General features: G+C 53.6%; 1 protein-coding gene across 3 annotated transcripts; it reads right to left on the reverse strand.

Annotated features, from left to right (window-relative positions):
* On the reverse strand, positions 1 to 25,578 carry agps (alkylglycerone phosphate synthase). Of its 3 annotated transcripts, none has more exons than XM_084689791.1 (22): positions 25,362 to 25,578; positions 22,868 to 22,957; positions 21,192 to 21,282; positions 20,953 to 21,073; positions 20,762 to 20,836; positions 19,684 to 19,755; positions 19,413 to 19,492; positions 18,348 to 18,428; positions 17,213 to 17,338; positions 16,583 to 16,691; positions 13,525 to 13,652; positions 12,724 to 12,775; positions 11,162 to 11,238; positions 10,954 to 11,066; positions 9,319 to 9,388; positions 8,693 to 8,754; positions 7,489 to 7,578; positions 6,410 to 6,509; positions 6,219 to 6,276; positions 1,170 to 1,937; positions 726 to 878; positions 1 to 494 (listed from the first exon to the last, which is right to left on the reverse strand). In XM_084689791.1, exons 1-20 carry the CDS (start codon positions 25,547 to 25,549, stop codon positions 1,816 to 1,818), a joined length of 1,905 nt encoding a protein of 634 aa, XP_084545917.1. In that variant the 5' UTR covers positions 25,550 to 25,578; the 3' UTR covers positions 1 to 494; positions 726 to 878; positions 1,170 to 1,815. The 3 variants fall into 3 exon arrangements, with proteins under 3 accessions (XP_084545917.1, XP_084545916.1, XP_084545918.1); XM_084689790.1 differs by having other exon boundaries at positions 1,122 to 1,937; XM_084689792.1 differs by lacking the exon at positions 25,362 to 25,578 and adding an exon at positions 24,365 to 24,560 and having other exon boundaries at positions 1,122 to 1,937.
* Between the last annotated feature and the right edge of the window lie 346 nt (positions 25,579 to 25,924).

Raw genomic sequence — 25,924 nt, forward strand, 5'->3', positions numbered from 1 at the left:
TCGATTTTTGGTTGTATTTATTGCACAAACAGCATTGACAAAATGCAATATCACGTTAATACATTATCAAGAGAAGTGGAAAAACATCGGCAGGTACATCAGTAACATTTAGATTCTCAAGCTTCTCATTCAAGTTGGGCTTTCGCAAACTGTCACAGGAAGTCAAAGCGTCAAACAGTTTCGAAAATGTCCGCCAGGGTGAGGTCTGTCCCCTGCCCTTTCCTTAACCCGCTTCGATGACAGGAGGGCAGAGTGGCCCTGTGCACAGGGGGGTGGGGGTGAAGGTAGGGACCAGGCAGGGGAACAAGGACTCCCCTACAGAAGCCAAACACGGCCGCACACGCAGCGGTGACCAGGGACAAAGGCCCCGCTCAGCTGTCGGCCGACCGCAAACACCACACACAGTGGAACTGACCTCGTCATCACACCACGAGGGTATTTTGTGTCTGGGTGAATTTCTGGGTGACACACCAACTTTCTTTTCTCTTTTCTTCCTGCAGTAAGCAACATGATATGAAACAGTGCATTGGACATTAGTAACTTAATAGTGTTGAATATGATACATGTAACTAACAGTGGAAAATATCAATCAAGTTAAAAAAGACTTCTAAAGATGGCTTCTGGGAATAGTATTGTGCATGTGCTGATAAAAAAAAAAAAAAAGTGGGTGTTTATTACTAAACGTGTTCCATTTGTCTTTACAGCATGTACAAACGCATACATACAGTATGTTGGCGTGGCGTGTGTACAGTTCTGGAGGTGTCCTGGACTTGGTGTAACCAAGGGCACCAGGATGGAGACAACTTTTCTAAAGCGTTCACATGAGAGCACAGATGACTCAATTTGGATTTAGTCTTGCCCTGCCGTGCAATCAAACCCTTCAGTGACAAAGACAAAACGACAAGCTATTAGGTGACTCTCTCTCGTCTTCTGTTTGTAAATCCAATGACTGTCGCTTGGGCAGGAGGGTACAGTTTTTATAACAGAGGCACAATTCACAATATAAATCTTTGTTAGGTCCAACCACAGAACACACATCTCATGTGGCAATAACAACAGGGGGGTGGGGGGGGTGAGGTGAGGGGGTGGGCGGGGTCACGTGAAGAGGAGGCCCAGCTCACAGGAGGAGGAGCAGAACGACATGGACGTGGTTCAAGAACACGACGTACAAAAGACGAGTCGGGGCTCACACACGGACCCCACTGGGCAACAGGAAGTGTGCAGCTCAGAGACAGGAAGTGTGCAGAGAAGGGAGGGCAGGCAGAGCTGTTGAAAGGCACATGGCATCGGACTGCCACAAACAACGACTAACAGTTAAATGTTGACAAAAAAAAAAAGGATGTTCATGATTAATTGGCATTTCTTTGGGGGGGACACACACACGACAATTTCATCATAGGCAAACATGAGTATATCGACAGTGTTTTAGATCCTGTGCAGTGAAAGAGGCCATGACCATGGCAGGGGTTAGAGTGGAGCTGGAAATTGTCCGTCTACAGTAGCTCCTTCTGGACCGCTCGACCCCCAAGGCCCACGATGGCGTCTGCGCACTAACTTACGAACTCCTTCTCAGACACAACAATTGCTACAGCAGGATAAGTGCTACACAGACATGGTCAAGCAGAGTGGGAAGCGGAGGAGGATGAAGATGAGGCCGGAAAGAGATCGGCGGCTGACGTCGTCTTTCGCTCGAACGGCGAGGAAGAGGGAAAAGACACAGTCTTACAAATTCACATGAAGTATGAATCGAAATTGCACAAGAGGCTGTTAGAAAAGTGAGACAAAAAAGGTGGGTTGAAAAAGAAAAAAAAGGAATTAGAGCAGATTCCGGTTGCCAAAGATGTTGTCAGGATCCACGTAGTCCTTGACAGACTTCAGTATTCCCATGCCAACACTGGAGACGGTCTCTCTCATCCACTCCTTCCGAAGTTTCCCAACTGAAAGTAAAAAAAAACAAAACAACATAACATAAGAAGAAGCGGGAGGAAGACGGAAAGAAAGGAGGGAAAAGAAAGGACTGGGCACGGCTGATTGCTCAGCGGGTTGCTTGGAAACCAATCAATCTTGCGAGTGTGAGTGAATAAACAGAAGGTGATAAATGCTTTTATTCAGAGAGGAGAAATGTTTTGCGTGGCATGATTTATGGAGCTCAGCAGACTATCACACTCATTAGGGTCCGTGTTCCCAGAGGAGGGGCCGGCTGGCCGGCGCGCGCCTGTCCCTCTCTCCCTCCCTCTCTTTCTCCCTCCCTCTCTCTCTCCCTCTCTGTTTCCTTCCTTTCTCACTCTCACTCTCTCTCCCTTCTCTCTCTTTCCTTTCTCTCTCCGTCTTTCTCCCTCTCCCTCCCTTCCTCCCTATCCTGTCTCTCCTCTTCTCTCTCTTTCCTTTCTTTCCCCCTCTCTCCCCTGTCTCTCTACCTCTTTCCCTCCCCCCCATTCTACTCGCTCCCAGATCAGACCCCTGATGCCTGGGGGGGGTACCTCTCTGCTACCCCCCCCCTCCCTACCTCTCTGCTACCCCCCCCTCCCTACCTCTCTGCTCCCCCCCCCCTCCCTACCTCTGCTCCCCCCCCCCTCCCTACCTCTCTGCTCCCCCCCCCTCCCTACCTCTGCTCCCCCCCCCTCCCTACCTCTCTGCTACCTCCCCCTACCTCCCTCCCTCTCTGCTACCCCCCCCCCCACTCCCTCTGCTACCCCCCCTCCCTCCCTCTCTGCTCCTCCCCTCAGATAGCAGCCTGGTGGGCAGGGGTGGCAGGGGGACACACTGTCCTCTGCGACGGTGGTTCTGGCTGGGTGCCCCGGCTCAGGGCTGGGTCCTGCCCTGGGGCCCAAACACGGCCAGACAGGCTCCAAATCTGGGGGGGTGAGGGTGTCTGGGGGGGTGAGGGTGTCTGGAAGGGGGGGGGGGTTAGCGAGAGCAGGCTAATGTGTCATTTTAAACATTGGGCACCACCTCCGTACCCCATGAGAGAGAAGAGGCACGACTGAAAGTGACAGTCTGCCCTTGACTGGCTGCACAGGACTGGATGACCATTAACTAGCATGGAACACTGTCCAGCAGCCTGCGCCACACTCCCAGACACAGCCACGTGAACCGTACTGTCCGAAACACCTGTTTCCAGGTGACTAAAGGCCCCCTGAGCTGCACAAGTCGTATCTGAAACCCGATAAAGCTGGCCTTCGAATGGAAAAGGATGAGGGGGAGGGAGGGGGGGGGGGGAGATACCACTTTCGTTATTTATTTACCTAGCACACCCACACACCTCCCTGCTTGATTGGTGCTGAAGCGTGCCAACCCCTCCGCGTTAATTGAGTGTGTTGAGAGAGGGGTTGTAGCTACCTGTCAGGGCATCATGGGAGATGGGAGGGCGCCATGTAATCAGACGCCAAGACCAGCGACGCTGAGCGCCGGCAGGCCGAGGGCTCCAGATGGAGACCAGCCGTGGGCCCCCCCTGTCTTCTGACAAGGCAGACAGACAAGGGGGCCACCGGGTGTGGGGGCGGGGGCCACGCCACACACACTCCCCCGATAGCGACAGAAGGGCCAGTCAGTCACCCAATCAGCCGATACTCTGTAACTAACTAAATAGCCTGCTCTCCCCCTCCCATCCTCCCCTCCCTCCCCCTCCCCTTGTCCCACCTCCACCCCCCTCCCTCCACCCAGGGAGAAGACAAAACAGAAGGTGCTGGGAGTGCATCATTGCCCCCATCACGGCGATAATTTACACATCTATCTTGTCACGTTCCCTCCTTTTCGCCCGCCATCGTCATCCATCTAGCGGGGGCCGGCTGGCACAGCTGAGACAGGACAGAGACACGGGGAGTGACTTAGATATGACGGGGGGGGGGACATGCAGGGCCTTGGCAGGCGAGTGTTCAGGGCTGCTAAGGGGAGAGTCTTCATCGACGAGAGCGGGGCTAATGAAGGGAAAGGAAGTGTGCTAACTTCCTCCTGCTGCTCCGTGTTCAGCGACCTGAGCGGCAGGGACTGAGTGAAACAGTCAGTGTGTGTGTCAGTCAGTGTGTGTGTGTGTAACTGAGCCAGTATAAAAGTGGGGAGTGACTGTATAAGTGAGTGTAGGTGAGTAAGTGAATGATTGAGTACGAGTATATACACGTGTGTGTGTGTGTGTGTGTGTGAGAGAGTGTGAGGTCTGACGTTCTGCAGAGACACCAGCTCGGGGGAGGTCTGGTCTCCCGGAGAGAGTGGAGGTCCAGGGTGGGGCCATCTCTCTACACCCAGACCTCTCTTTCGGCCCCTCTCTGTTTTGGCTCTCTCTTCGCATTTCCCTTTCCCCCTTTCTCTCTCTACTTCAGTCTCTTTCCTCTTCCCCTACTCTGTCAGCCTTCCCCCTTTTCCCCGCACGCACGCACGCACGCACACACACACACACACCTGCCTCCCGGTCTGCAAGGCTGTGTGGTGTTGACACATGAGGGTGAGAGGAGGAGAGAGAGGGGCTGAGCTCAGTGATGGTGGGGGGGCGGGGCTCGGGGCCTGGCTGGAGGGGGGAGGAGGGCTGGCTGGGGGGCGTGGGGGGGAGCCTGGCTGGGGGGCGGGGGGCTGCAGGGCAGGCCTGATGGATGGATGACTCTCAGAGAGATGGATGGCAAGCAGCTCTACTCTCCTGCAACGCCGCTGACCTGGTTAAGCAGTACATTTCCCTCTGCTCTCCAACAACACTGACAGGACATTCTACACCCAGCGTCTGAACTGGAAACGCACCCCTGAGATGGGGGGGCCCTAACGTTGACGGGACCGTTTCATACACATTTCAAAGACTGTCTAGGGTAAGAGCACACACACACACACACACACACACACACAGAGAAAACAATTAAATATAACTTATTCTCCATCATAGTCAGCAGTGGACTGCTGAGAGTAGATGGAATTCGAACAAACCTGCCCCCTGCCCACACACACACACACACCTGAGTCACAGCCGGGTGTAAACACAGGTTACAAAAATGTATATTTCCCGCCGCGCCCTCCCACCTCCCCTCCCCCAGACTACATCTGTTTTCCTTGATACACCAAACCCAGCGAAACTAGCTCCATTTGTCAAGCCCTGATTGTGGGCAGACAAACCAGCCTGTTTGCGCCCAGATAGCAAGGCCCACTGTTATTAATCACAATTACAGAGTGGGGGGGCCCCACACGCACACACGCACACACACAGGAGCCGCATCAATATCCCTCCACCCCCCCTCCACCCCCCCCCTCCACCCCCCCCTCCACCCCCCCCCCTCCACCCCCCCTCCACCCCCAGGCTCTGTGATCAGGGTGGCCCGGCCACTGTTTGGAGGTCAGTAAACACAAGCTGATGACAGCCGCTTCACCTACGCCCGGGCCAGACACGGGCTCCTCCTTTTATTAGCCATCTTTTAATTTTGAACCCACCCCCCCCCCCCCAACCCAACCTCTCAGGAAAAATTGTGATTTCATATCACAGTACCGAGTCCCCCTGCATGCCGTTTTGGACAGGCGTGATGAATGGCCCGACGTGGTGTATGAAAGCGGCCAGGCGGATGGCAATATAGATAAGGCGGCCATTTTGTCTGGGCCTGATAGAGGCCCCCCCACCCTGTCCTCCCCCCTCCCCTCCCCTCCCTCCACCCTGTCCTCCCCCCTCCCCTCCCCTCCCTCCACCCTGTCCTCCCCCCTCCCCTCCCCTCCCTCCACCCTGTCCTCCCCTCCCTCCACCCTGTCCTCCCCCCTCCCCTCCCTCCACCCTGTCCTCCCCCCTCCCCTCCCTCCACCCTGTCCTCCCCTCCCTCCACCCTGTCCTCCCCCCTCCCCTCCCTCCACCCTGTCCTCCCCTCCCTCCACCCTGTCCTCCCCTCCCTCCACCCTGTCCTCCCCTCCCTCCACCCTGTCCTCCCCCCTCCCCTCCCTCCTCTCACGTCTCATTTGGCCGCCGCTGAAAACGAACAAACAGCCAAAGCGCGGCCATTTGTCAGCTGGGCGGTGGGGGGGGGGAAACATGTTTGGATTTGTGAAAGAAGCAATGAATGATCTCCTTGGACCAAATATATGTTTACAGAAAGGTTCTGTGCCTGCTCTCTCACTTGGACCCGCAAACCTAATGTACAGGGCAGTACGCCCCCTCCCTACCTAGTAGGCCTTGTGATGAAACAGATCCCACAAAGTACACAAGCACGCGTAGAGTGTGTGTGTGTGTGTGTGTTTGTGATTGGATGGTGGTTGTTAGGTACCTCCGTGGTGATGAGACAGGCTTCCTCCATTGGCCAGGATCTCTTCTCTGGCGGCATGCTAGGGACAGGGGAACAAGCCACTTCAACCGTCAACATTTCAAACCCATACGGACCGTGTGAGTATATCACCGTGAAGTTAACCCTGTGTAATAAACTCGGGGGTGTTGGTGTGTGAGGGCAGTGTGAGTTACCTCCACTTGTTCGTACACATGCACCGGTTCGGCCAGTCCTCTGTAGTTGAAGGCAAAGTAGAAATAGACACAGGCTCCAGCGTCATAGGTCTGGGTCACCCTGAAACCACCGCACAAACATGTCACCCTCACAGGATGAAATAAAGCATATTGTTTTTAGTTTTTTTTAAATGCATTATTGGTTTCCCCCCCTCTCTTCTCCTTGTGGAAATGATTTCTCCATGAACCTGTGAAGCCCCCTGGTTGTGGTTGAGCTAGCCAGTTTCACGACGGTAAACGCAATTTCTCCGCTGTAATTGGAGGGCGGTGAGAAGGCGTGAGGAGGCTGGGCCTCTCTTCTGAACCCCTGACCTCCATTCCCTCGCTCAAAATGAGCACCGGGGTCTGCCAGCTCTCATAACGTCACATTATCGGGACATTAAACGGCCATCAGCACGATCTCACTGGATCGTCCGAGCCACATTTCACGATTGTTCAGCGAGCAAGCGACTATGTGACACCCGACCATCCATTACAATATGGCCACACTTTACATGACTAAGGAACTGGGCGCTACATTCATTACTTAGGCGTGTCAGTTGTCACACGCGGTGAGAGATGGGAGACAACGCCAGAAGCCATTTGTCACGTTTAAAATTCAAATTGAATCGAAAGAGTCCAAATTGTCCACGTTAAAGATTTAAAATACGTGTAGAAAGGCAATCCATTCCTGTGTTTCAGACGGATTGGAGCTGGCTGCTCTCGCTCTCGCTCTTCTGTCCCCTGTGAGAACAACCTCTGCTCCTCGAGCCTGCTCCCTCACGCTCAAACACACACAGAGGTTAAACGGACAAATCAATCTTGTGACAGACGGCAGCCGGGAAATGAATGGCTGGAGCATAATCAGGCTGAGGCCTAATCTGTCCACTCTGAGCAGGGAGCAGTCTGTCTGTCTGTCTGCCTGCCTGCCTGCCTGCCTGCCTGCCTGCCTGCCTGTCTGCCTGTCTGCCTGTCTGCCTGTCTGCCTGTCTGCCTGTCTGTCTGCCTGCCTGCCTGCCTGCAGGGGTCCTAAGGTCTAGTCAGTCTGGTAGGTGAGCTACCTGCAGGAGGACAGGGCTGGGTACTGGACGCCCCTGTCTTTACACTCCCTGGTGATGCGCTCCTTCACGTTCCGGCAGATGTCCAACACCCTGAACACACAGACAGCAAACAAACAAACAAACAAACAAGCTGTGAATCAAACAAAACCATGTTGTTTTCAGTGATCAATGATGCTGTGGGGAAACATGAGCACGCCTACAGTGCGGCCTGACAGAAGGAGGTGTGTGTGGTGTGTGTGGGTGTGGGTGTGTGTGTGGTGTGTGTGTGTGGCTGGTGTGTGTGTGTGTGTGTTTCCCCACACTTCGACAGCAGTGAGCAGCCAAGGGGAGCACACGGGGACATAATGGGGAGTGCCGGGGTCGCCGTGAGAAGCTCTCCCTGGCGGTTAACGGCCATCAGCATCACACATGCGGCCCAGTGCAGAACAGAGAGGAGGAGGAGAGGTAATGAGCCAGGTATACATGCTCGCCTGCACGCCTGACATCCCCCGGTCTCCCCTATTGGGCAGCGTAAACACAGGGGCCCAGTATCCCTGTGGGTCTGATACACGGCCGCTCGCACCACGCCTCCGGGGCGTCACCGCTCGGGCGGCGTGTCGCGGTGGAGTACGGTGATGTCTCCCGGGAACGGGAGGGGGGGGGGGGGGTGAGCATGAGAGCAGGGAGGGTTCCCTCTCCCGGCGAGCGCGCATGGACTAGCGTCTCTGACTGACTCTGGCGCCGCCAATGCTAACAGAGAGGAGCCAGGAAGGGAGGAGAGAGAGAGGAAAAGAGAGACAGAACAGAGAAGAGACATTGGACAGAGAGAAACGAGAGAGAGAGAAACGAGAGAGAAACGAGAGAGAAACGAGAGAGAAACGAGAGAGAGAGAGAGAGAGAGAACGAGAGAGAGAGAGAGAAACGAGAGAGAGAGAAACGAGAGAGAAACGAGAGAGAGAGAGAACGAGAGAGAGAACGAGAGAGAGAGAGAACGAGAGAACGAGAGAACGAGAGAGAGAGAGAACGAGAGAGAGAACGAGAGAGAGAGAGAGAAGAGTGGGGGTGAAGAGAAGAGAGAGGCGGAGGTGAAGAGAGAGAGACAAGTGAGGGGGAGGGGAATGTCAGTTTAAACTGACTGTGTGGGAAGAGAGCCAGGAGAAATGCCCCCCAGGCCGCCTCACAGACACGGCGGCTAAGAGAGGACCATCCCCCACACGCTACTCACCTGTCCCACGGCACGGACGTCTCAAAGGACTCCCCGATCACAAAGTAGTCCATCCCCAGATCCTTCAGGGAAAACAAGAGAGGGAGAAATCCATCAGTGACTCACCAACGATTGATGGATGCAGCTAGCTGGGGAGTGGCAGGGCATGGTGTGAAAGGGTCTGGTGTGGACAAAGCAGCACAGGACACCGTGACCCTCCCAGGAGAACACAAACAGGAGCTCTTCAGAGGAGAACACAGTTAGGAGCTCTCCAGAGGAGAACACAGTTAGGAGCTCTCCAGAGGTGAACACAGTTAGGAGCTCTTCAGAGGAGAACACAGTTAGGAGCTCTCCAGAGGAGAACACAGTTAGGAGCTCTCCAGAGGTGAACACAGTTAGGAGCTCTCCAGAGGAGAACACAGTTAGGAGCTCTCCAGAGGAGAACACAGTTAGGAGCTCTCCAGAGGAGAACACAGTTAGGAGCTCTCCAGATAGAGCCTGACAGGATTCACACAGAGGATCTCCCGGGTCTTTGTCCCCCCCCCTCCCCCTGCCTCTCCTGTCATTACTCAGGGCTCCAGTCAGAGCCCTGCCCCCCCAGCCCCCCGCCTGTCACCCCCCAGAGAGAACAGCGGAGGATGACCCACCCGGAGGTAAGCGATGACGAAGGTCAGCATGTATCCCCTCTGCCCATTGTCCTCTCCGGCCGCCAAGCCCCTGGAAGCAGACACAAGGGGGTTAATATTTAACACTTCTTTATCCTGGTGCACGCCCCCCCCCCCCTCCTCCATCCCCTGAACACAGCTGCCAGTCAGTTCCAGAGTGGTCAGATCAATGGTGCCCCAAACCCCCCCCCAAACCCCCCCTCAGGTCAGCCCCTACATCCATCAACCACAGAGGATAATCAAATGTTCGTCCACTGCCCTAACTAATCAGGGTACGCTCATTAGGAAATCGTTTGATCGACTGGCCCTGCTTTCCCCAACAGTGGACGAGGAGCCCCCTATGAGGATCGCCCTCATCCATTAACCTCAGCCTGATAGGTTAGGATGATTTGTTTGAACTAACGGGAGGCCCAGCGGCATGGCGACACCTTCCCCTAACGACGGGGCTCTTAAATTGGTCCTGGGTGGAGCCAGGGGGGACTGTGGATGGTGTGTGTGTGGCTGGGCCGCGCTCGTCACACTAATACACAATCCATAAGGTTACACCCAGATCCACACACACACACACCTCTGCTTGTTTTAACGAGGGCCCGTTGTGCTGACGAGGAGCCTGGCGGCTGAAGTGGAGGGGAATAGTTCTCTGTGTTCCCCGATTCCTCTCTAATGGGGTGGACTGGTGGACTTCCTGTTGTGGAACTGGGTGCTTCCTGTGTAGCTCGGTGGGTAGAGCATTTGACTGAGGTGGCAGGTTTAAATCCCCCGTGCTGTACTTTGCTTTGGATAAAAGCGTCTAAATGGATCGGTTGTTAGTATTCCTGATGTGGGGGGCTGTACTAGCCTAGCTGGTGTGGAACAGGGATCTGGAAAATAACCATGGTTACCTGAAGCTATGTAATACAGGTGAACGTGGAAGAGAAACGAGCCCAGCTTAGCGGTTAGAGCAGGATTGAGGATGAAAGAGGAGGATGATCGAGGGGGGGGGAGAAGGATAGAGTGACAGGATGATCGAGGGAGAGAATAGAGGATGATCGAGGAGGAGGATGGAGGTAGAGGATAGATGGAAAAGAACCGTCCCTTTCTGACTGATAAGAACGTATTCAAGACCTCCATCCATCTACCACACAATCATTCAGTCACGGCTCCTTCGGCCTTCACCCTATCCCCCTACAGATCCGACCCCACCCCCCCCCCACTCAGGACACAGTGCCCCGACCCCCAGCCACCCCTCCCTCCCTCCCCACCAGCAGGCCTGCCAGGGGGGCAGGCAGGGGTGATCCATCACCGGGCTGTTTACGGTCGGCCTCTGGTCCCCCCCCCCCACAGTCTAAGCTCACACACCCCCCAACCATCTCGCCCCGGCACCCCATAACGCTCCCTCTGCCAGACGACCGGCTCCACCCCCGGCCGTCTGCTCGGCGCCGCGGACCTATCAGAGGACGCTTTCTCCGAGGAGGTGCTCTGTGATTGGCCAGTGACCCGTGTTCCAAACTGATCAAAGTTTTAAGCGTTTGGGGAAGCGAGGGGAGAACCACAAGACCGGTGTTCCAGACCCCAGAGAGGAACGTTCCGTGTGTGTGTGTGTGTGGGGGGGGGGGGGGAGTGTGAGAAGCGACTCACCCAAACTTGGCAGCGATGTCGTAAACTTGTTTTTCGTGCTGCAGGACCTTCTCGCGGTCCCCCTCGAACAGCAGGGTGGCGACGCACAATTGGTGGGGGTCGAATCCTTTGAACTGGGTTCAACAGAGACCAGACGCTGTAAAACTGTCTATACGGAACCAAATAAGTGGGGCTGGCACTGCAAATATATATATATATTTTTTTTTACCTTTGTAATGTAGAACGTCTTCAGCCCATCCACAAACGATGTGAAGATTGACGACACTTGAGGCTTCAACGCGTGGCCTGCCGAAACACCAACAGAAAAGGTCAACTCCCTCCCGTTCCAACGGCAAGCACACCTCTGTCAGTTTTGACCTACAGCTCCTATCATCTCCGCACACATTTAGCCCCACTTGGCGCGCCTGTGCCCTGCCCGTTTCCTCCAGCGTCGGATCAGGCCCATGGCGTCAGATTTATTTGGCTTTTTGAACAAAAGGAGGAAAATAAACGGCAACATTTGAATAACTTGTAAGTGGCCCAGTGGCTGCCCGCGACAGGGACTATAAATCAGGGTCTTTCCGAGGGGGAAGTGGGGATGACACGGCGAAATCAGTCTTCCTCACCCGCACGTTTTTTGATTTATTCCTGATTGGACACACAAAGCGCCCGCGGACCAGTGAGAACTGGAGTCTGGGGGGGGGCGAGGGGGGAGGGGACGCCTATCAATCACAGACGGAAACTCCCGGGCGTTGCCGTGGTGACTTAACAGTTCATTTATTTGGCTTCCTCCCAGGTCGGCTCATCACTTAGTGTCCTAATTGTCGCCGTTCCACGTGCGATCCAGGGTCTTCAAGTCCCCCTGCAGCCGACACACTCATTAAATAAATACTCACTGACCAGAACAGAGAATTAAACACGGGGTGAATCACACCCACTTCTTGTCTTTTTGTTGTTCAAGTTTCCACGCATGGCCTTAGTGCCCACGTCCTAAACACCCGTCTCATTTTTCATCAGACAATCAGGTAGCACAGCTGAACATTGCGCTCGCTGTCACGGTCTGACAGCCAGCTGTGAATACGTCAAGTCTCTACTCTAAAGCCCACATGACTCAAAGGGAGGACAAGGCACTAATAAGCCCAAGAAGGTATTATAAAAGCCAGGAGTTTTACTTATTAGCGAAAAACCCTAGTCGCTTTGTCTTGCCTACTTAATGCTAAGAAGTGCATACTGCATAGGAAAATATAGAGGCGCTAATGAGATCCCCAGAGAGAAAAGAACTTTACAAAGATCTCTGGGCGATGCCAAATACATTCCACCAGACCTCAAGAAACAACATCATAAAACTTCAATATGAGAGCTGCTTAATTGTAGCCAAGGTCATTTCTCACTGTGCCACTGCGGAGCGGGCGCAGACTGCTGTTTCTCGGCGCTGTAATGATCAAATGTATACTTCCTGGTACGCAGCAGAGTGGCGAAGGCCCGGATGTTGTGCCAGCCTCTCTCTTCACACTCCACTGCGCCGGAGCAAACCGTACTCATGCGCAGTGAGTAGAGGAAGGATATGGTTTGAGTTCACAAAAACTTTCATGCCCGCGCGCAGCCACGGTGCAACTTCCTCGGCCCGGCTGAGGTGGAGGACGGGAGATGTGACAGTTTCCTGACCAGTCAAACCAGGTTCCACAAAGCGACGGAGTGGACGCGAGAGAGAGCGCGTCGCAGCATGGATGACACGGATGCAAACGATGGAACATTGGGATTTGACGCTGCGAAAGGGCTGGGGCGACTCACCAAACTGAAACTGTTCGTTATCCATGAGCCGGATGGATGCTGGAGCACATCTCTGGAAAACAGGACACGCAAGTCATTTCACTCGCACAAAACAGACACAAGTGGGTGTAAAGTTAAGTTCGACCAAAGGCTTTTGAGAGAAAAAAACTAAACAAAAGACAGTCAACGAGGTTTCATAGTTAAATATAGAGCCGACTCTCTGCTCCCAGGAGGCTGTGAGGCCGAGGTCGATACCCTCGCGGTGAGCTCTAAAAAACACGACTCGTTTCTGGAGGTGGAACGAGCCGAGCGGCATTAATTTGTTGCGCGTATTCATCGATACCGGCTGCATCAGCACTGCACACACAGCCGCAGAGCAGAGACTAAAAGGGACGTTTCTTCATCGTGTTGAAACGTATTCCTCCTTAACACATTGGGAACCTGTCATTCACCGCTTGCCCCGCCTCTTCCCAGTACCATATTGATCAGCCCAGTCGATATAACTCCTTAGTCACAAACACATCTTTTGCGGTTATTGTCATGGAAATGAAGGTGAACCCATTATTGGAACCTCCCAATAGACGTTGGCTGACACCGTCAGTAACCAATAACAGTACTGTAGGTGATGACATCAGAGACACAGCCTTGTTTGTGTTGTAAAGGTCTCCTCTGCTCTGCTAAAATGAACTCGCTTAGCCTAGCCTAGCCTAGCGCAGTCGGGGCAATGTTGTTAGCTGGGTGAGGTTGGCCTGACGTAAACAGAGAGCGGGAGCTGTGTGCCTTTCCCCCCACAGAAGCAGCGGGGGTAGGGGGCACGGGTACCTGTTTGGCGACTTGTCTGAGGCAGGCCACGCCCTGCTCGAAGCAGGGGAACACCACAGAGCCGTACTTCTGGTACTCCGGTACCGGGCGGATCTTCATGGTCACCTCCGTCACCACGCCCAGCATACCTGCACAGGGACACACACACACACACGTCAGCTGGGGGGAGGAGAGAGGGAGTTCCCCTTGGCTTCCCTCTGGCGGACAGAAGGAGGGCAGAGAACCACAGGCCCCAAACCTGTCGTGGTGACCCAGGCCAACATTCCACCCCTGGGATCCAGTTTCCTGCAAGCTCAAAGGAGGAGGGCCAGGCTAGATTTATCAGGCCTGGCTGGAGGGAGGTAAAGCAGAGCCGTATCAAAGGGGGCCAACATGAAGAGGGCCCTCGGGGGGCCCCAGTTGGCCTCCCTGACCCTTCAGAGTATCAACTACATGTCTGCTGCTACTAGGCTCATGTTCCAGGTTCATTTACCTGTGTGTGTGTGTGTGTGTGTGTGTGTGTGTGTGTGTGTGTGTGTGTGTGTGTGTGTGTAATCTCCCCCACCCAGACAAGAGTTGTCTGGTACAGCTCTCCTGCCCAATGACCACATTAGTCGTCAATTTAGAAGCGTGTTTCTCAGACAACTACAACAGGAGCCAGGGAGAGCTGCGGATTGTATCTAGGAGGAAATAAACTGCGTCATTAGCTGGTGATTCGGGGTGTGCGGGGAGGGTTGGAGGGGTGAAACATGCCTGGCGGAGCAGAGAAGGGATGCGTGTTAACCGCCGTCGTGCTGAAAACAGGTGAACACCGACAGGGAGCTAGAGAGGTAGCGCTGCCAGCGACTGTGCTCTCCAAGCTCCCTCGCAAACACCGCCGCTCACAAACTGCCTCAGCGCAGTACAGCGCTGCGGGGACACTAACGACACGTTCGTCTTAACGATTTCCAGTAAACAGTGATAACCCCTCGTCGTAAAGAACTTTCAATAAAACTATCATAACTCGGCAAACCCACTTCATCATTCCGAGGGAGGGAGACCGAAATGGGAGCTTTCGATAGCGTCTCGCGCGTATATAATTACCAAAGACATTAAAAGAAAACAGATGCCTTGCTAACGGCTTTGTAAATGTTTATGAATCGCAGCTAAATCAAGACCAACCCTACTCAAGCACAGTCAGGGTACAACGGTGCCAAATGCCATTCTTTCAGTGTGCGGAGTTTCCTTCTGTCTAGCGTCATGTTCAAATATTCCACCGGGAAATGAACAACGTTGTGCAACATTCTGCAGCTTAAATAACTGAACGGACAAAGAGGGGGTGATGGAGAGGTAAATAAAGGCAGGGGTGTCCTGTGCCTAGATTGGTAGTGGAGGCAGAGTGAACCAGTAGGAGGCAGAGTGAACCAGTAGGAGGCAGAGTGAACCAGTAGGAGGCAGAGTGAGCCAGTAGGAGGCAGAGTGAACCAGTAGGAGGCAGCGTGAGGCAGTAGGAGGCAGTAGGAGGCAGTGTGAGGCAGTAGGAGGCAGTGTGAGGCAGTAGGAGGCAGTGTGAGGCAGTAGGAGGCAGTAGGAGGCAGTAGGAGGCAGTAGGAGGCAGAGTGAGCCAGTATGAGGCAGAGTGAGCCAGTAGGAGGCAGTGTGAGGCAGTAGGAGGCAGAGTGAGCCAGTAGGAGGCAGAGTGAGCCAGTAGGAGGCAGTAGGAGGCAGAGTGAGCCAGTAGGAGGCAGTGTGAGGCAGTAGGGGGCAGTAGGGGGCAGAGTGAGCCAGTAGGGGGCAGAGTGAGCCAGTAGGGGGCAGTAGGAGGCAGAGTGCTCTCCTCCCTGACCAGCTGACATCCCTCCAGCCAGGATTATCTAGAGGAGATCAGCTCAGAGGACAGAGCGCCACCATGAAGACATGAGGAGGACCTGAGGGTAGGAGTGTGTGTGTGTGTGTGTGGCTTCACACATCTGCCCAGCACTGTCCATGGCTGAGAAGCCTTGGGGTAAAACACCAACAGATGATTATGGATCGTTCCAATCACACTATAACGGCGTGTTGCTGTGGAGGACATCAGCATTCAGGCCCCAACAAGGTCAGGGAGATTGGGGGCGACCCTGGCTGGGCTGGTGAATCAGATATGAGGACAGGCTTTGTAGTGGTTGCTAATGACGTTCATGTCTTCCCTTGAAGCAGGCAGGGGGAGGGGGGGGGGGGTTTGATCTCACGGCTGGGGTGTCGGAGCAAAGTGTCAGTGTGGAGGGAGGGAGGGAGGGCCGGTGGAGGCGCACAGGGAGATATTCTAATCACACCCAGGAGGGGGCGACCCCCCACAAGCATGGGCAAGCAGTAAGCCCACCTACAAACACACACACAGGCCCACACCCTCCTCCCAGAGACCCACCCCCTCCTCCCACACCCTCCACCCAGAGACCCACCCCCTCCTCCCACACCCTCCTCCCAGAGACCTGGCTACCGACACAAGCCTGGGAGACAAACACCACAAGCCTGTACCGTGTCTGCTCAACACAGCACCGAAGCAAAGGTCACATAAAAAGGGATGATTTGACTTGATGGAACACCCTCCCCTGTCCGCAGACAGATGTGCATTAACCATCCATGGAACACCATTCTAATGAGTACAAATGGAGATCTCTGTCCCGGTTGCTGCATAGGCAGTGAGCAGATTGCAGAGTTTTTCAGGGGGCAAACAGCGAGTTTGTACCCACATCTGTTTAACATGACGGTGCCAAGCTTCCCTCCAGCTTCTCGTTATGTGGGGGGGAACTGGCATATGGCAGGATTCTGTGCGGGCCTACACAAGGACAGGGCATGTGGGGGAGGGGGAGAGGGGGGGTGATGCCCCTCACCAGCAGCCTGGTCGCTGAGGCGGTTTCCCACAAGCCCTAGTTAATGTTCACCTGACAAGCAGTGTGAGAGCTAGCCTGGTGCTGCTGCCCTGATAAGCAAGCATGCAACACACACACACACACACACACACACACACACACACACACACACACACACACACACACACACACACACACACACACACACACACACACACACACACACACGGGAGGGGGGGGGAGGTTCGTACCCTCAGAGCCCAGGATGAAGTGGTGGATGTCAGGCCCAGTGGACATGCGCGGCCCCTGGCAGCTCTTCTCGATCACTCCTTTAGGGGTGACCATCTTGACGTGGACCACCTGCACAGGAACACAGCAGCCGTCACTCGCTGATCTGAAGCACCAACACAGAGCAAACCGAACGCCAACATCCAGGCTACTGCACACCTGGGCCACTTCCAGGTTCACAGGCTGGAAACGGTGGTGACATCATGGGCCAAGAAGTCAAAGATTGATACGCTTGAACTCTTTACAGTGAAAAGTGAGGTTTTCGGTTTTAAAGCACATATGTTTGAAAGTGCATTTGAACAATGCTTCATTTTAGCGGGGGAAGCGGACTTTATGAAGCAGTTATGCCGACTACCAGAGTGGAGGCCAACCTAGTTTAGCCAATCCAACCCTAAACTGCAAAGTCAGGGGAGGAGGGAGCCTGGGGAGGAGGGGGCCAGGGGAGGAGGGGGCCAGGGGAGGAGGGGGCCAGGGGAGGAGGGGGCCTGGGGAGGAGGGGGCCAGGGGAGGAGGGGGCCAGGGGGGGAGGGGGCCAGGGGAGGAGGGGTCCTGGGGAGGAGGGGTCCTGGGGAGGAGGGAGCCACAGCACTTACCAGGTCCTCAATGTTTCCATAGATGTTCTTCTTCATGCCTGAGGCCCTGGTGGCCACCCAGCCTCCCAGAGAGCTGAACTCCATGGAGTCAGGCTCGTGGCCCGTGCAGTAGCCACTCTCGTTGAGCTGAGGGGAAACAGGAAAAGTCACAAAAAAATATATATATTAAAACAGTCGATTCAAAAACACCGATCAGCATTCATAGGCGCACTCCAAACTCAACGGCTTGACAAAAACGCTCGCTACTTTAACTCGACCGAATTCCTCCCGTCGTCGTCGTTGGGCGTAACTGCGGCCTCGTTAGCGTTTTACGCTCCAAACTCTGCCCTTTATGACATCATGGACTTTTACAACCGCCCAAAATAAACCAACCGCTAAGAAACGTGACGGAGGGGCGGGGGTTAGCTCGTTGTCTCGTCGTCGTCCCCCCCCCCCCGGCCTGGCTCACCCTAACGGCTTCTCTCATCCAGGTGACGGTAGTGTAGCGAAGCCTCGCTTTATTCCCCTGCTCCCCCGGCAGGCGGCTTTTTAACGCGCTGCCATCTGTCCAGTCACGCGGGGCCGTGGACGCGTGGAGGTGCGGCCTGTTTGGGATGGCGCTCACGCCCTCCTGCACACCAGCACCGGCTCCATTCCTCTGCATGAGCTTGATGGGGCCATCTGCTCGCCCCCCCCCCCCCCTCCCATCTACACCAATACCCTTCACTACTCCGCTGTGGAGGCCAGCCTTGCCCCCGGCCTCTCCTACAGAGCCCTGCTCCCAGCCTCTCCAGCCCTGCCCCAGAGCCAGGCTGGGGAGGCCGGGCCTGTTGGACACCAGGTGAAGCCTACAGCTGTCTGGTAGCTGAGCTGTGGTAACTCGGCCTGGTAGCTGAGTCGTGTTAACTCGGCCTGGTGAGTTCAGACCACTCCTCGACCCTGAACACCGACGTACTGTTTTTCGACATACTTCTGATTCTTTTCTCTTTTCTGCTGTGCGTTCCACGCGCACTATTTGTATGTCGCTTTGTATTCAAGCGGCTGCCAAGGAAAATAGAAAAGGATGCGACCGCCAACTCAACGCAGCTCCGTGCATTCTGGCTGTTTATGGGAGATGGTTAGAAAGTGGTTTAGGTGTGTGGATGCTGACACTCACTAATCTCTCCAAATCCTGTCCGATGATGCCAGCTTCAACATGGGCAGTTAAATTCTTCTCGTCGATCCACAGTATTCGGTTCTGCAGAGAGGGGGGTGAAATTCATGAAGAAAAAGGTTGTAAACTTTTATCGTTTACGCAACACAAACACACAAAGTCAATTCTCTTCTATGGCACGGGGCCTGACGTGGTGGGTTTAAACTCCACACATCTGATTCAGGTTAGAGGGGGAGGAATTTCAACACACCATAGTCGTATCGGCAGCACCAACACATGGCTATCCTCGCTGTTCTGCAAAACTGTCTTCCCTCCCTGAAATACTACCACCAAATATATCCCAGGCTCGAAAAGACTGAACAAAAAACGGCACAAAAGTTGCGATATCTTGAACAGTAGATCAAGAGGTCCAAGGTTCGAATCCCCCCTGCGCCATGCTCCGCGTTGGATAAAAGCGTTTGGTAAATGTATATAATTAATATTGTTCTTTTAGGGCAAGATGCGGGGTTGATGTTGCTGTGGTGTGTGTGTGTGTATCAGTAGCCTGTTTCAGTAGTGTGATGCACTGACTCATGCAGGTTTGCTAAAGGTCACCCCCCCTTCATCACTCGCTCCCATAAACCCTCATCCCAGCGTGAGCGCGCACACACACACACACACACACACACACCTGCCATCAATCTCTCCGCTCCAGTAATAAATAGTCTAATGCTGTCCTGCTGTGCCTTTCATGTGCCTGGCCCTGGCCCTGTGCGACCCCTGACCCTGACACACGGCTCCCTGGTGCCGATGACGCCCCCGGCCACGCCCAGCATGGCCCTCGCAGTGCCCGGACGGGTCGTATATCAGCCTGGCGCGGCCCCCCCCCCCCCCGTTCGGCAGAACTGGGTTTACGGTACTGTGGGGCCTCTCGCGTTGAAGTGAATGCTCCGGAACGACGACCACACGACCCTGGTCGTGAGGGGAGCCGTGGTCTGCCGCTGGAGGGTTCAGAGAGGGGAGCGCGTGTCGTGTGCAGCTCTCCTCTGGGGGGGGGGGGGGGGGGGTGAGTGACAGGGGGGTACCCACCATCTGGGAGGTGTCCAGGGAGACGATGGAGCGAGTCTCCTCGGGGGGGCACTCTAGAGCGCTGGAGACACTGGTCCCACCTGGGAGGGGGAGGGGGGTGAAAGATGAGGACAGGATGGGGGAGGGTAGGGAGGGAGAGATGAGGGTGGAGGTGAGGAAGGGGGGTGTGGTGGGAGTGAAAAGGGGGCGTTTCCATGATCGCCACACCACTTCACTGAAGATATGTAATACGCTGAGTGATAACATTGCTTTGCCACAATCAGGCACTTACCACCAAATGGTATGAGACAAACATTGTGCTTGCAGGCCAGCTCCACAATCTTCACCACGTCGTCATGACAGCCTACGGAGACAGAGAACACAATCGTTGCAGCACACATCGACCGAAAGCCAGTAAAACCATGCAACGCCGCACATAAATTTGCATTAGCAAGATGACGGGAGTGCTCATGTGGCAAAGGAAATAAGCAACGCCACATGAAGCTGGGTCTTGGGGAGGCAGTAAACAGTCATGAGGCCCGGGGCGATGAGAGTAGAGAGACAGGCAGATAGGCAGGGGGGGCTTCCAGGGAGAGATGGCCCAGATTTGCCCAGGGCGGTCTTACGATGGAGCCAGAGAGCATGAAGACCAGGGTCCCTGAGGAAGAGGTCGATACCGAGAAGCTTCTCTCGCTCTGGCCAATCACGGCCCCCACCGACCTTCCATCTGGGGGCGGGGGGGCAGTAATATCCACCTACATAGACACGCTTCACCGGGCACAAGCAGTCTTACGGGCCAATGAGAAACACCTCGACTCAAACCCGCCCCTGCCGTCCAATCAAAACAACAGGGCTTTGAGGCGAGGATAACAGACTAAACCCTGCTACAGATCTACGACCACGACCAAGGGGTAAGCTGACAACTCCCCTTTTCGCACCACGGACACAGGAACTGAGTGAGTGAAGCCACACTCGAAAAGGGGCATTTGAGAGAGCAAAAAAAAAAATCTGTGGAGCTTCCCCCCTCACTTCCACCCCCCATCCTGGATGCTGTTACAGGGTCCGGGTGATTTGCTGGCCGATTATGAGCCTGCTAATCAAGTTTCAGCCACCAGTCAGCACTCATTTGCATGATGAAATAGCGCCGGGTCTGAACGGCAGCAAACCAATCCCAGCGTCATAATTCATGGGCGTGGGGCGCCATTGGGAGCGCGGGCGTGTCAGGTGTCACATGTCGTGTGTCCCCCCCCCCCCCCGGCGCTTCTTATTAACATTCCCCTCATACATATTAATACTCCCACACCTCGGCAGAGATTAACCCTTTAAATCACCCCGCGCCCTGAGATGAAGAGTGTCGCCACGGAACTCACTTGGCCACGCCACCATGTCGGGGGTCCGGCCGACGCGACCCTCCCGGAGGGCGAAGATCTCGTGCAGGCAGTGCCCTGTGGACGACAAGAACACACGCGTGCGGGTTTGAGTCCCGGTGAGATGCGTGCCGGGAGTGACGCGCCTCTCCTGCGGGGGGGCCCCTCTGGGGGGCCTTCCCAGAATGCCTCACCATGGGCCCGGAACACCCGGTCCTCGGCGTCCAGGGAGAAGGGGACGCCCAAGGACTTGAGTTCATCCACGAAGGGCTGGTTCAGGGAGGGCGGCTGCACAGAGCTGGCATTCAGAACCGGCTGGAACAAAGACACAGGGGGTGTGTGGGGGGGGAGAGAGAGTCATGAAGCAACTGCTGTCGTCGTCGTGGTGATTCACGCATGGGGTTTGAGGGTTTGGCCGGCGGTCGACGCTCACCATCGCCACGTTTTTATGCTGCATGCTCGTGGCAAACGTCTTCTCCATCCACTCCCTCAGACTGGGCAGGATCATCCCACTGAGGCTGTACCTGGGAGAGGGAGCAGTTCACAACACACGTTACTTCCTCACACAAGACCACTTCTGGGACCAAATAAGACCCCCATCCCCCCCCCCCCCCACACACACTTGGATTCTTGGCATTTCGTCTGGGAGTCGCCGCGGGTTAGCATTGCAGCGGGTTAGCATTGCAGCGGGTTAGCATTGCCGCGGGTTAGCATTGCCGCGGGTTAGCATTGCCGCGTCCGTCATGGGTTGGGAGTGTGTGCAGCTGGTGTCGGAGGAGGTTGATAGGCGGGCCGGGCGACAGCGCTGGCCGTGCCATCGCCACCTCGGCCTGTATAAGTGAGCTGCTGGCACTGTGACGACCAGCCCATTAGGGGGACTGTGGTGTGCCTTTGTCCAGCAGACCATGATACACAGCCCTTCATGAAAAAAGCCTCTGTCATAGAAGGTTCTGGAGGAGGAGGGGAGGAGGGGGAGGAGGAATTTCTCTCTGACTTTCACTCCTCCCTCCAGTGTCCTCCAAGTCGTCTCGTCCGACGACGTTTCGTCTGAGGAAACGTGACAGAAGCCACGCAGACGCCGTTTGATACAGCTTACAGCTTCCAAGAGGGAAAAACCATTTGCTGTGCAACATCCTGTACCATCCAAGCCATTACTCAAAACCCAGACACCTCGATCTGGGCGCCTTGGCTTCTTTTTGATTCCGACAGGCAGGGCTGTCCGTTCATAAGTCGTACATCACCCTTACAACTAAAGAGGAAGAGACAAAGAACAATAACAGGCTGCCTCCCCCCTCTGCCTCCCCCCTCTCTGCCACCCCCTCTCTGCCTCCCCCTCTCTGCCTCCCCCTCTCTGCCTCCCCCTCTCTGCCTCCCCTCCTCTGCCTCCCCTCCTCTGCCTCCCCTCCTCTGCCTCCCCTCCTCTGCCTCCATCATGCCAGACAAAGATAAAGCTGTAGAACAGAGGTTGACGGCTGGCCAGATGACAGAGCGATCCATTCTGGTGCCTGTGCCAATTGAAAGCCTGCTCAGTCACTTCACAGAATGGAAACGTTAGGCTGTGTTTCTCTACACACACACACACAGAGAGATGGGGGGGGGGGGATAAAAAAATAAACATTCATAAGTGATCCACATAATTCAACGCGCGTTGCGTTTCACTTCTCACTCGTTTGGGGGAAATTGAGTTGTCAAGTCAACACATTATCTGTCCAACGCAACCAGGGGATTTTTCAGACGACTGATTATCATGCTGTTTGACCTTCTCCGATGTGTTTAAATGTTCTCTGCAGATGCCTGCCATTAGATGGCAGTAGCACCACATGGATGGGGCTGGCCGGGGGGGGGGGGGGGGGGGAGTTCCTCAAAGGCATGAGGTGTGGAGATACATGATATCTCCACTCAGACTCACTTTGTCTCCCAGTAAGAGAAAGTTTACAGGTCAATGTACCATGGAATTGAATTGTGTAAGGGTGGGGGGGGAGGGGGGTATTTTTCTTAGTGGTATTAATAAAGTCAGTGTGAGATCTCATGGTTTAATAATGTTCAGTTATACCAGGGTTCGACACCTGTGTAATGCATACATGAACGTTGCAAAGCAAAAGACGGTACCTTCTGCCGGTGAATTCCGCTTGGCCTTTCTTGTTGAGGATGAATTTGGAGTCACTGTAACCCCAGCCATTCCATTTCATCACTTCCTGCCTGTGGGAAAACAAGAACCCGGTGTCAAGCAAGTTCACCGTGTGTGAACCCTTCTCAGACCAAGACAGGACACTCGGCTCAGGCAAACGCCACACACACACAGTCCAAGGACCAACTTTATCCAAAGGCTGCATGGCCTTGCGTATCCAGACACCGCCATCATCCCAGATATCGGGACTTCCTTCCGCAATCTTTTGTTTTGGATCTCTTTAAACCCCCCCCCCAGTCAAGGACGAGTGGTGTCGAACTTTGCCCTGGATACACTGTGTCTGTTGCCAGTGTTCAGCCTCGGGGACAGCCGGCAGGGACAGCGAGAGCACAGTGTTCCCCCGGGCGACCGCCGTTCTCCTGTGGCCGGGGCACAGACGGCAACCACAGTCCCCGTTACCGTGGTAACGTTCGCAGGATGGCCAACCCGGTTCCTTCCAGACGACGTTTCCCTAACCAGCAACCACCTATGCTGACAGGGACTGCTTATCAGTGAGCATTTGCTGTTGAGCTCACACAAAGGAAGAAGACTCGAAAGGAACCACAGTTATTATTTGTAATAATAGCCATATCATAGCCACTCCTTGCCATAACATCTTCATAATTCAAGGCACACGAGAAGTCTTGTATGCTAACAGTGTAGCGACAAAAGTTATGAGTGTTTGGCAAAACTTCTCAGGCCTGTAATTTACGAGTGAGAATGAGACAGCGAAATGCTTTTCATGCCACTGTTTGATCTACAGTCAAAGCCTGGTGTGATGCATTGGGGTGTGAGCACGTCACCAAACATGACATCATGGCTGTTGGAATTCAAATACTGTCTACAGCCGTGACCGGTTCAGGGGTGTACTGAATATTTATCTAGGTGAACAGTGTTTATAGTTAAGGATTCAGGCCTGAATCTCTCAAGTCTGGCTTCTAAACAACCATTCCAAACAGTTGATTTCACGCTATGATGCTCAAGGAGCAAACATGATGCCAAATAACTTCCAGGTGACACTGGAGGGAGTTTGACCCAATTCAGCTGGGCACACAGATGCCAAAAGGCCTGCCTACAATATCACATGCCAAATACTAACATACTCTGTAATGAATGTATATTTTTCAAAGATTTAACTTTACACTCAAATTAAGAGGATATTACATGTGAGGGAAAAAAGCAAAATAGGCCTAGAAGTATCTGTCTAGTAGTCTCTGACTATTAGACCTTTCTGTTTGTAAATAAACCCTTCTGATTATTGATCAGTTGTGCTTTCTTTATGGACTATTCATAGCCATTCACCTGGGATCAAATCTGTTAAATGAAGAAAAGTGTAAATATATTTCAACACTAGCTCAGGCATGCATAATCTCTCATAACCTCCCAAGTAGCCACAATAACTTTGCTCAAAATATTAACTTTTATAAGTCAACTGTTACCTTGGGTACAACTCAAGACGAAACACGTCTCAAACTCCATAACCTCTCTTAATCAGAGCATCAGGTTGACTTGTGATCAAGTTTCGCAAGGCCATTTGTACAAACTGTTGGTAAATTCAGATATGTAACTTTGCACTGAGGTCATTGCTTTATCTGCTTTATGACACTAGATGTCAGTACACCGTGAGAGGGAACTTGCCCCGCCTGAAAGGAGCAGATTTTTTCGCAACCCTGTTTGAGAGTCAGGCCACCAAAGCTCTTGTCCAATCCGATCACAGTTTTATGGGGGAAAGTTGTAATCCTACCGGACGAACTTTCTCCGTTTCTCCTTTGTTAATGCTTACTATTTTACCAATGAAAGGGAATACGTGTCCCAGAATGACCCATATTAGCAACGGAAAACAACCACATATTCGTTGCTTTTGTTATGGATATGATAAGACAATAGGGCGTCAAAGTATCTTGGCAACTAGGCTGGCAAACTTTAAAAACATTCCTTAGCCTGACGCACTAATAAGCTGGCCTCTGTCAACCGGTACATGACTAACCGGTCAAAAATGGGCGGAAATATTGAAATGTAGGCTATCGACGTCTCTCTATTCCAGCTTGTTTCTGAATTATTGCATTACAGAAGACTAATTAAAATACTTTCCCCTCTCAACAACATATCGATTTCGTTTGATAGAACTAGTCCTATTTATCGATCAAAAATGATGTGTTACCAAACCACGTCTTTGCCCACCCGCCGCACCCACTTATGAATGAATCGCATTCAGAGTAGCCGCTACCAGCAAAGCTAGCGGGCCAAGTTTTAAAGCTATGAAGCAGTGCTTAAATGTGCTACGGCAGTCTAATTACACTAAGACGACAGTGGACTGTATTCAGTTACTGTTGTGACTAATTATGCATGCCATTTAAACTCTTAGCTCACAATGCAAGCTAATAGCTAGCAGACGGACACATGACAGCGAGAGCTCTCCATCATCATAGCCTTTACCTCCTCCTCGGCAACGTCTTCTGTGTGTTGGCAACATCTGATCTGCTTTCTTCAGCTTTGCACTCCATAGCAACGATCCCCGATTCATCGTACGCAGGTCTCTGTAGATGTCCAGCGATTATTCTCAATCTTTGCTGTGCAATTCGTTGCACCTCGGAGCTGCCGCCGCTGCTGCTACTTGACGCCATGCTGCTTCCGTGTTTGTGAGGGGGGGAGGCAGCGGCTGTCAGAGGTCAGCAGCGAGGATATGAGGTACATTGTAACCGGATACCATCGGGTAATACGGGAATTGTATTTAATGTGTCAGGAACATTACCAGATTGGTTACATTGCTTATCTGTATTGATTCCACCAATCTGAGCAGGCCACTTTTTACAATGTAGCCTAGCCTAATATCACTCGTTCTTCACTTTTAATGCACATTACATTTCTGCCTGAATATTTGAATTGTGTCACTTTTAGTACACGCAGGGCTTTGTATGCATTTATGATAAAGTTTGGATTAAACAATATATTTTAATATTAGTAGACAGTTATTTTCGTAGGTTTTGCCTAGAACTTGT

The sequence above is a fragment of the Hypomesus nipponensis genome, chromosome 23, assembly GCF_054491055.1.
Source record: "Hypomesus nipponensis isolate SF chromosome 23, ASM5449105v1, whole genome shotgun sequence".
In the NCBI taxonomy this organism is placed as follows: Eukaryota; Metazoa; Chordata; class Actinopteri; order Osmeriformes; family Osmeridae; genus Hypomesus; species Hypomesus nipponensis.